The sequence below is a fragment of the Hippichthys cyanospilos genome, chromosome 1 (assembly GCF_059441005.1).
Source record: "Hippichthys cyanospilos isolate Australia breed blue-spotted pipefish chromosome 1, RoL_Hcya_1.0, whole genome shotgun sequence".
Lineage (NCBI taxonomy): Eukaryota > Metazoa > Chordata > Actinopteri > Syngnathiformes > Syngnathidae > Hippichthys > Hippichthys cyanospilos.
In genome coordinates this window covers 8,551,965-8,563,447 of record NC_142369.1, presented here as the reverse complement: position 1 = coordinate 8,563,447, position 11,483 = coordinate 8,551,965, and the positions used below count along the sequence as shown (strand labels likewise).

Genomic DNA, 11,483 nt, shown 5'->3' with positions numbered 1-11,483 from the left:
AACCTTTTATTCACTTCAACAGGGGGTCCTCTGTATTCCGAGATGGAGTTCAAATGCGAAAAAAAAAATGAGCGTAAAACACTTCTGGGACTTACATACATGCATAAAAGACACGGTGTTAAGTGACGCACTGTTGTAAATGCCGATTTACTGTGGCGGCAAAATTCGTGAACGATTGTGACGCACCCTGCGGGTCGAGAGTCTAAATCTCTTATTTTGACAAACACTGTCCGGAAATAGGCGAATTTGCTTCCGCTAACTTGACGTGCAGTATAAATACCGCACGGAGCCGACTTCCGACTTCGCGCTCGCTTCACAGGTGGGATCGGAATTCTTAATTCAATCGCGAACCATCTATTCGCCATGTCCAAACCTTTGACAGACCAGGAAAAAAGAAAACAAATTTCGGTTCGGGGGCTAGCCGGCGTTGAGAACGTCGCGGACCTCAAGCTAAATTTCAACCGACATCTCCATTTTACGCTGGTGAAGGACCGCAATGTTGCGACCAAGCGGGACTACTACTTCGCGCTGGCCAACACCGTCCGCGACCACCTGGTGGGCCGCTGGATCCGGACGCAGCAACACTACTACGAAACCGACCCGAAGGTAAGCGGACGTGGTTCGGTTGGGTGCCGCAGTCCGGCACGTACGCTCGGATGAGAAGGGGGCGGGGACGCTGCAGTGTGTGGTTGTCAGGGGCGTGCAGAGGGTGATTAACGGGGCGGAATCCCCCCTCCAAATGATGTGTGTGTGCGTGCCCCCTTGGTTTTTGCTGTAATTTGGTGGGCCCCTCAAGTTCAGAATTTTTTTTTTGGGTCAAGATTTGCTATTAGAGGACAGCCAACTCTGTTCCTGCAGATCTCCGACATCTACCTCTCTTACACAGCTGATTTAACTGATCAGGAACATTATCAGGCCCCTGCAAAGCTTGCTGATGAGCCCATTGTTGAAATCAGGTGTGTATTAGTAGAGAGAGACATCAAAAACATGAAGGATAGCAACTCTCGGTGAACCAGGGTTCCCTATGGTTAGGTTTAGGCCAGAGGTGTCTAAACTCGGCCTGTTACCGTGCATATTTTTGAGTTTCCTTCTCCCATCCCACCTGATTCAAATGATCAGCTCATCAGTAAACTGAGGTGAAACCTGATAATGATCTTGATGTTGGAGGACAAAATTATCAAAATTATGCAGGATAGTGGCCCTAGAAAACTGGGTTTGGACATCCGTGATCTGTTGTGATAGTTAGGGTTAGGGGAAAGGAAATGCTTTATGTCAATGGAATGTCCTGACTATAAAATAAATAAATAAATAAATAAATAAATGTTTGTTTGTGTTCCTGTACGGCTATTCTTTTTAGAACCACTTTGTTTTCTACTGACAAAGTAAGGATATCTTGGAGAAGTGAGGACATTTAGGTTGTTCAGAGGTCAAGACTTGAATTTAGAGTATAGGTTTAAATTGGGTTCAGGTTGGGAATCATGTCTGATTGTCAAGTTTATGGTTGGGAGCTAGGAAATGCCTTATGTCATTGGACACCAGTCTACTTTACAAACGTGTGTGTGTGTGCATGAGAGCAAGAGACAGAGAGTGAGAGAGAGAGAGCGGTAGAAATCAAGAGAACAAGAGGAAGGAGAGGCTATGTGTGAGAGTGAGTGCTTTCACATCCATATATAGCAGTGTTTTCTCATGAAGTCAATAAATCCCGTTTATCCCGCAGAGAGCATCAACGGGGAACCGCTTACGTAACAGTTGTTGTCGCACTCTGCTTGGTCAGCCTAGCCCCGCCGTCTGCAGCACAAGCTGCATATTTTCTCTCTGACCCTAATGAGTGCAAGCACTATAGAATATAAAGGCCTCGAAGACCCCAATCTGGATGTAAAATCCAACTCTGTATTATCTCCTTGACTGCCAGCTAGGGACGCACAATTATGGCCATAATAACAATCACAATTATTTTGGTCCATATTGAAATTATGATTATTAATCATGATTATTCATCATGTTTGGTCAAGCATGTCTATTGATTTACCTTTTTTAAACAAGCCTTATATACACAAGGCTTCGAGGCTTGTTACGTACAAATAATAATAATAAACTAAAATGAAGTAACTAATAATTAAAACAAATTCACCCAAAACTTGGCACACAGGGCAACACAGCTAACTTCCTTGCTGAGTACAAACCAATGAAAAAAATGAAGCACACTTAGAACCAAGCACATTATTTACTTTTAAGCACATTTGAATCAATTAGCAGTCAAAATATAATTTTCAGCCATTTCCACTTAGAACCAAGCACATTATTTACTTGTAAGCAAATTTGAATTAATTAGCAGTCAAAATGTCATTTTCGGTCATTTCAAACCGGATTTATTCAAATTTTTTGCCAATCGGATTTTTCAAAATGGGTCTCAATTGACAGCTAGCACCGTATATATTAGGAGTCAGGTGAGAAACTCAGCACCATTTCACACTGGTAAATAATAAATCAGGGTGAGTAAAGCATAGGCTTTTGTAATGCAAACATGTGGAAAATATAGCCCCCTGGTGGTAGAATGACAAAGGGCTTGATGTGACATGTACGATAGAAAACTTTTCAAATGTTAATATCGCCTAGGATCAGCTTAATTAATCGTGGCAGCCAATATCGCGATCGCGATTAAGATTCGATTAATTGTGCAGCCCTACGGCCAGCCCAGTGAAAATGTACACATTTCTGACAGCTGTACACGTCAATGGCAGTCAAAAAGTATAACATCTAACCCAGGGGTGTCAAAACTCGGTCCCTTTGGCTGCTATCTTGCATGTTTTTGATATTTCCGTCCTCCAAGACACCCGATTCAAGTAATTAAGATTGATATCTGGCTTCTGATCAGTTGAATCAGCTGTGTTGGAGGACGGAAGCTTCAAAAACATGCAAAGTAACAAAAGGGCCATCAAGGACCGAGTACGGACACCTCCGATCTAACCCCTGCCTCTGTCTTCCACTCCCCATGCAGCGCGTCTACTACCTCTCCCTTGAGTTCTACATGGGCCGGACCCTGCAGAACACCATGGTCAACCTAGCCTTGGAGAACGCTTGCGACGAGGCTACATACCAGGTGAGGGCTTGGAGGCCGGCGTTAGCTGGCTAGCTAACGTTGCCATTGTACCCTTGGTGCCATTTCGCAGCTTGGCCTTGACATGGAGGAGCTACAGGACATCGAGGAAGACGCGGGCCTTGGCAACGGCGGCCTGGGTCGTCTGGCCGGTGGGCTCCCGCTGTCCTAACACGCTCATGAGCTTCTTCTCAACGGGATGCAAATTTGTTTTCTTTTGTTCTCAGCTTGTTTCCTGGATTCCATGGCCTCCCTGGGCCTGGCTGCTTATGGCTACGGCATCCGCTACGAGTTTGGCATCTTCAATCAGAAAATCGTCGACGGCCGGCAGGTGTGAAAACTTGCTACGCGGAAATTGAAGTCAGAAGCGAGTATCCAATTGGTTTCCAAAGAAAAAGCAGATGTTTGCAAATGTTACTTTGAATTAAAGACCCGAAGACAGTGCTTCTTAAATAGTGGGGCGGGCCCCCCCTGGGGGGGCACGAGGTGATGCCGATGGGCTCGGATAACCCCAGGGAAAAGGCTTTGTTTTTGCCATGTGTAATTGCAATTTAAAAAAAAAAGTATTTCATGCACCCTGTTGCACTTTTTTTCAGTTTTAGACTAACCTATAATCTGTATAAAGGCTGTAAAAAAGTAGTTAACGGTTCTTGAGAGTTGATAAATGTTGCTTTTTTTCTTTTTATTTAACGTTAAAACGGATGGAGTTTTAGGTACACTCAAACAACTTTTATAGATATAATTATATTCAGAGTTGGAGCGGCGAGTGGAGGGTGCAAATAGTTTTAGCGATTTATGAGTAAAGGCAAGACTGCTTTTTAAAAACAAAAAAAAACGCTGTTTCCACAGGTGGAGGAAGCCGACGACTGGCTCCGTTACGGTAATCCCTGGGAGAAGGCCCGGCCCGAGTACATGCGGCCGGTTCACTTCTACGGACGGGTGGAGCATGGGTCCGACGGCGTGAAATGGGTCGACACGCAGGTAAGTCCTACGAAAACCTGGGCCTGATTAATTTAAAAAAAACCTTCAAATGAGCCCTGGAGAATATCTTCTTGCCTTGTAAGAAAAAAAAAAGTCCCAATGTAATTTTATCTTTATTATCTAAGGAGTTAACGGGCCGCGGACTGCTGATTGGGCCCTTGAGCTAAAGGACAGCAAACAAATAGTGGACAGCATGAAATTTGAGTACAAAGGAAAAAAAAAAATTAAGGTTTCTGTTTCAGGGGGTGTAATATCCATGTTTCCGTGTTATTCACGGGATTTTGCCTAATCATAAGGCGCGTTTTTGTCGATCAAGGTGGTCCTGGCGCTTCCCTATGACACCCCAGTGCCCGGCTATCGAAACAACATAGTCAACACCATGAGGCTGTGGTCTGCCAAGGCCCCGTGCGACTTCAACCTCCAAGACTGTGAGTAGCGTCTAGTCGATCGGCCTACAATCGGGTACGCTGATGTTTTTTTGTTTTTTTTTTCGTCCTCAGTTAACGTCGGCGGCTACATCCAAGCGGTGCTGGATCGGAACCTGGCGGAGAACATCTCCAGGGTTCTCTACCCAAATGACAATGTGAGTAAAATGCTGACATACACATATACATCCAATTGAATGTCTGTTGATCTTTAAAACAAACAAAAAAAACGCAAAACTATGTCTCTGGAATTGAATGAGTTAATTAATCTTCCGTTTAATTGTGATTTTCATTCGCTTGGTCTTCTTCGGCCTAAAAAAAAGTTCCAATCAGTCGGGCCTTATTGAAAAGGACTCTTTTGTCATGTTTAGTTCTTTGAGGGGAAGGAGCTGCGTCTGAAACAGGAGTACTTTGTGGTGGCCGCCACCCTTCAGGACATCATCCGCCGATTCAAAGCCTCAAAGTTTGGCTCCACTGAGTTTGTGCGCTTGGATTTATCTGCGCTGCCCGACAAGGTCCGTACCGTCAACTTTGAGTTGTATGGGACCACCTCAAAGACTACTGTGTTAGTTTAATTTGTCATTTGCGTCTTGGGCAGGTGGCCATCCAGCTGAACGACACCCATCCTGCTTTGGCGATCCCTGAGCTGATGAGGATCCTGGTGGACATTGAGAAGCTGCCGTGGGAGAAGGTTTGTAAAGGCGGGACTTTTGGAAACTATGTGAGCCCGCTGGCTTATTATACGTGGTGTGGACCAGGCCTGGGACATTGTGGTGCGAACCTGCGCCTACACCAACCACACCGTGCTGCCCGAGGCACTGGAGCGCTGGCCTGTGGATCTCTTCCAAAACCTGCTGCCCCGTCACTTGGAGATCGTCTACGAGATCAACAGGAGGCACCTGGAGGTAACTCTCAAAGACGTACAATGCTGTGGAAAAAATAGTATTTTCCCTCTTCCTGTTTTCTGTTTTTGCATATTCATCACTCGCAAAGGTTTCTTTCTATCAAATCAATTATTAGTATCACAACTGAGATAACCCGAGGGTATACAAAATGCTGTTATTTATCAACGGGGGAAAAACTCAAACCTATCGAGCCTATGTGGAAAAAGTAATTGACCCCTAAACCTAAAATCGAGTTGCACTTTCTTTGGCACCAGTCACTAAAATCAAATATTGGCAACAATAGGTGATGAGTGAGTCTTTCACACCCCTGTGAATGAATTTTGGAGCGTTCTTATTTGCAGAATAGTTTCACCTGCCACATTGAAGGGTTTTCTAGCATGGACTGTCCGTTTTTAGGTCAAACCATAACATCTCATTAGAATTTGAATCTGGACTTTGACTTGGCCATTCAAAAACTTGATTTTTGTTCTTTTTGAGACATGAGGTGGACTTGCTTCTGTGTTTCGCAACGGTGTGATGCTGCAAAATTCATGCCATTCTCTTTCATAATCTTTTGGGAAACTGCAGAATTCCTTGTTGTCCTGGTCATGAGGATGCAAAGCACCCCCACACCTTCACATTGCCACTATCATGCATAACTTATGGCACCATGATTTTTTTTTTTTTTTTTTATCAAATGTTGTAGCATTTTTAGGCAAAATGTACCTGGCTGCATGCCTTGCAAAAAAATTCAATGTTCACTCAACAGTTCCCAGAAGGTTTCTCCAAAACTCTTGAGGATTTCTTTGTAATTTTGTATTTTCTTATATGGTATATCTCTGGGTTGTCTCAGTATGATATTACAATAGGTTTGATGAAATGAAAACTTTGCTTGCGATGCAAATTGTAGCTCCTCCTCCCCAAGACTTGATGTCATTCTCTCGGTCGGACTTTACAGCGCGTGACGAAGCTGTACCCCGACGACAGCGAGCGCGTGCGCCGCATGTCTCTCATCGAGGAAGGCGACGTCAAGAAAATCAACATGGCTCACCTGTGCATCGTGGGCTCGCACGCAGTCAACGGCGTGGCCCGCATCCATTCCGAAATCATCAAAAACACTGTGTAAGTTCGTCCTCCGTACCTTTTGACTCACTCTGATCGTTGATCGTCACTGTTGTGCTCTCGTAGCTTCAAGGACTTCTACGACATGGACCCTGACAAGTTCCAGAACAAGACCAACGGGATCACGCCCAGGCGCTGGCTTCTCATGTGCAATCCTGGACTGGCTGACGTCATCGCAGAGGTTCATACGAAAATACTTTTTGAAAATTTGGCTTGGGGAAAAAGACCACAATCAGATGCCCTTATAAAAAAAAATGTAGCTATTACGGTAATGTTCAAATGGTTTAAAAACAAAGTTACGATCCGGGTCAAAATGCATTCATCCACATCATAAAGCTGACTGAAAAAAATACCAAGGGGTACAAACCTATTATCTGGGCAAAACAGAGCATCATCGGCACATTTTTCTTTTTTAAAGTTGCACAATCGCTCATTTTGAAAAATAACAAAAACTATAAAGATTTTATTCTCTTACAAGTTTTAGAGAAAATCCTTTTTTAAAAATGTGAGTAATTTAAAAAAATATATAAAGATTTCACTGCACATACATATACAGTCATAAACAAATATTTTAATTATTTTTATGAATTGATAAATACATATATATGTATATTTGTGAATGAGATCGATAAAGAGAGGGAGAGAGCACAAGGAATGTAGTTCACATGTGTACATAACATTGCCTTAGAAAAAAAAAAAAATCTCAGATTTTGATGATAATGAGGTTTTAGAGCCACCTACACATTATGTGCAGGAAAAAAGAAAAACAAAGGGCTGACATTTGAACATTTTTTTCCTCTGAAATTCCGAATTCTGAAACACTTTTATTCCGCAGAGAATTGGCGACGACTACATCCGCAACCTGGACCAGCTGAAGGGTCTCTTGGCGTTCGTGGACGACGACGCCTTCATCCGAGACGTGGCCAAAGTCAAACAGGTGGGATGAGAATTCCAGTTCTCGGCCGGCTTGTTTCCACGGACTGTCTCCCGAACGAAGCCCTCGACCGCAGGAGAACAAGATGAAGTTTGCCGCCCATCTGGAGGAGCACTACGGCGTGAAGATCAACCCCGCCTCCATGTTCGACGTGCAGGTGAAGAGGATCCACGAATACAAGCGGCAGCTGCTCAACTGCCTGCACATCATCACGCTCTACAACCGTAAGCGCTTCCTCCGATGACAACGGACAAAACCTGGAAAAAAAAAAAAAAAAACCGTCATAAACCTGTTTTGTTTGTAGGCATTAGGAAGGAGCCCAACAAGGCTTGGACCCCGAGGACTGTTATGATTGGAGGAAAGGTGACTACAGATACAGTATATAAAAAGCTACATTCATTTTATCCAGCACATCATAAAATCGTCAACATTTTGCTTAACTCATTAGATCCCAAAGGCACATTTTATTTATTTATTTTTTTTAAGAGTCCAGAGAATCAATCCCAGGTACTTACAGTATTTGTATTATTACAATTGTATTGTTTATATATTTTTGCTAAATGAGTGACTAAAAATAGCTGGCACTAACTGAAATAACTACTTCACTAATCGATTAATTTAGACATCTATTGATAATAATGAAATAATCATGGATTATTTTGGTAATGAAGTACTAAAGAGTTTACTTTGGATTCTAAAGTACTAAATTACTTGAGTGCCTGGAGTTATTTACTTTAGGTACTAAAAGTAATCCATTTCTTTAGGCGTTGAAGTACTAAAGTAATTGATTCGCACTTGAGAAAAAAGTAATTGATTACTTTAGTGCTTAATTACCTAAAGTAAGTAATTATTTTCAGTATTTAAGTATTAATATATTAGAGTATTGCTGAATCGATTTAGTACCAGCCATTTTTAGTTCTTTAGTTGAATTCTTGAGATTCAAAAAAAAGTATAAATTAGTCCCTGGGATTGAATGTCTGGATTCTTAAAAAAATAAAAATATGTCTTTGGGATGGAATGATTTGTTAACAAAAACAGGCTAAAATGGATTTGGGCCCAAAACTAAAAGGAATATCTACTAATATTTATTTAAATTTCCTTTTTAATCAATTTGGCTGATTTAGATTACCTTTGTCCTTTTTTGTCCATTTTTGTTCTTGTTTTTAGTTTGTTTTTGGGTTGCCGTTATGTTTAAATGTCACTCAATGATTTGTGGGAAAAAAATCTAGAAAAATCAGCCAATTACTTTGATTGATTAAAAAAAATGTATGTTATTGGTCGATGAATCGGTCAGACTCTAGTAAAGAGTGTTTCCCATTGGCGTACAGGCGGCTCCAGGTTACCACACGGCCAAGCTGATCATCCAGCTGATTACATCCATCGGCAACGTCGTCAATAACGACCCGGTGGTGGGAGATCGGCTGAAGGTCATCTTCCTGGAGAACTATCGAGTCACTCTGGCCGAGAAAGGTATTATTATTGTTATTTTTTTAATCCATTTCACCGCATCAATCCGAAGCGTGAACGTCGGGCTCCTTGTGGCATCGGCAGTCATCCCGGCGGCGGATCTGTCGGAGCAGATCTCCACAGCCGGCACGGAGGCCTCGGGCACCGGCAACATGAAGTTCATGCTCAACGGCGCCCTCACCATCGGCACCATGGACGGCGCAAACGTGGAGATGGCCGAGGAGGCCGGCGAGGAGAACCTCTTTATCTTCGGCATGAGGGTCAAGGACGTGGAGGCCATGGACAAAACCGGGTCAGAGGCCTTAATTCACTTTCATAAATGGCAGCTAATATGTGACTTTTTTTTTTTTTCTTATTCCACACTGTTGATATGAAAGCCAGCGTGATTTTTTATTTAATTTTTTTTTGGTTTGTTTTTGCAGCTACGACGCCATGTCGTACTACAATCGCATCCCCGAGTTGAAGCAAGCCGTCTCACAGATCGCAGCGGGCATGTTCAGCCCGCAGCAGGTGGACCTCTTCAAGGATCTGGTCAACATGCTGATGCACCATGACAGGTCCCAGCCTTTTCCCCCCGCATTTGATATTCATCCAGATCATTTCACACAATTTTTTTTATTTTAAATTTCGTGCTGCAGGTTCAAGGTGTTCGCCGACTACGAGGATTATATCAAATGCCAGGAGAGGGTGAGCGCCCTCTACAAGGTTTGTAACTCAAGATAACTTTACGGCCCGCATCTAGAGTCTTCTCGTAGTTATTGCATTAATTTAGACATTTTTCCCCGATAATTGATTAGCTAATATGTACTGATTAAGGCCCGACTACTTTGATTTTGTTGCCGATTCTAATATTCGGCAGAATAGAATTTTAATTACTCATTAACTCGTTCAGTGCCAAAAACGTAAATTAACTTTTTTTTTTTTTTTTTTAAATTCACCCAGGTATTGACTTACATTTTTTTCAAACATGAAGGTCGAAAAATTTCTAGTACAAAATTAATAACTACAATTATTTTGGGTATTTAAGTACCAATGTAATCAATAACGTTGACCAATGTGATCAATAACGTTGTAATCAATTTCAAAGCTAATCCACTTTTGATTGATTTTGAAGTTTCAAAGTAATCCATACGTTAAGGTAATTAAGTATGAAAGTAATCAATTTAGGAATTAAATGACTGAAGTAATTAGGTACTAAAGTATGATCGTAATTGATTACTCTAGTCCTTTAAAGTAATCAATGACTTTACTTCTTAAATACCTTAAGGAATTGATTGCTTTAGTTCTTAATATTTTTTTAATACCAGCCATTTTTTTCAAACTTTTTTTTTTTTACCAAACATTTGGGAAAAAAAGGAAAAAAAAAATATAAATACCTGGAATTCAATATCTGAGAATTAATAAGAGAAGTAAAAATCTGTCTTTGGTGTCTCATAAGTATATTGAGGTTCCTTAACTCCCACAAAAAAAAAAAAATACGGGCAAAAAAGTTGACTGGTTTGTAGTACTTTCAGTTTGTATTTGTTTAACATTTTCAGCAGTGGAAACCTTGGCAAAAAAAGCTATTCTGTGTTGTTATTTTTGGTTTCATGTAATACAGTGTAAAAAAAAAAAAAAAAAGAAAAAAAAACCCTCCTAAATGTTTTAATCGTCCCGTATATGATAATCATTTCTTCTTTTCAACTGAGAAAGAAAGAAATGGCAAAAACTGACCATTTATTTCTGTTTATTTGAATATCAATATTTTAGTCTCATAAGTTAAAAAAAAGTGTTTGAAAATGGTACAGCTTGATTTTTTCCAAATCAACTCCCACGTGTGTTTCCAGAACCCTAAACAGTGGACCAAGATGGTGATCCGGAACATCGCGGGATCCGGTAAATTTTCCAGCGACCGCACCATTTCCCAGTACGCCCGGGAGATCTGGGGCATGGAGCCCAGTTTGGAGAAGATCGCCGCCCCCGACGACCTCCGCTAAACCCTAACCCCAAAACCATGTAGCCTCTCACTGTTGCAGCTCTTGAAAACTTCTCATCCCGCCTTGAGAGAGAAATGAGTCATTATTTGCCTTTGCTACCTGAAATCTCAACTGGGACCACGCTCATTGAAAGCATTTAGAACCGCTCCTCCCGAAAGTTCTCCGCTGTGATGACGGCAAGTCTACTGTAAGTCTTCCATTCATTGTCTCCTTGTCCCGCACGCAGCTTTTAGATCTTAACAAAGCGCCTACTACTGGAGCGATAACCGTTTTCTGTGCAGTCATGTGTATTTAACCCAAGCGTGGGAAACCGTTGTACTGTAACTCCTAGCACGTCTCGCACTGAAGCTGTCGTTTTCAATGTCTGTCCACGTTTGTCAATAAATGGCAAATCTAGTCGACGTCTTCGTGTGTGGGGGATCTTTCGCGGTCACATAAGTGTGTGGGTTTGAAATGAGCCCAGTTCAAATGGATTTGGATTCAGACTTTTCATGATAGGGCTAGTTTAACTAAACGGCTACAAACATTCATTCAAACTAACTAAACAATAAAAAATAAGTTCAAAATGAAATACAGTACAGCCCACACCTCATTCAC

At 41.8% G+C, this 11,483-nt stretch overlaps 1 protein-coding gene across 1 annotated transcript; it reads left to right on the top strand.

Annotated features, from left to right (window-relative positions):
• Positions 1 to 266: 266 nt before the first annotated feature.
• LOC148428936 (glycogen phosphorylase, muscle form-like) lies at positions 267 to 11,287 on the top strand. Its single transcript, XM_088419335.1, has 20 exons — positions 267 to 606; positions 2,999 to 3,100; positions 3,171 to 3,249; positions 3,325 to 3,428; positions 3,947 to 4,078; positions 4,395 to 4,506; positions 4,579 to 4,661; positions 4,875 to 5,018; positions 5,102 to 5,194; positions 5,262 to 5,408; positions 6,346 to 6,509; positions 6,576 to 6,690; positions 7,345 to 7,446; positions 7,520 to 7,667; positions 7,748 to 7,806; positions 8,772 to 8,913; positions 8,995 to 9,202; positions 9,333 to 9,467; positions 9,549 to 9,615; positions 10,737 to 11,287. Exons 1-20 carry the CDS (start codon positions 364 to 366, stop codon positions 10,884 to 10,886), a joined length of 2,529 nt encoding a protein of 842 aa, XP_088275461.1. The 5' UTR covers positions 267 to 363; the 3' UTR covers positions 10,887 to 11,287.
• The last annotated feature ends 196 nt before the right edge of the window (positions 11,288 to 11,483 follow it).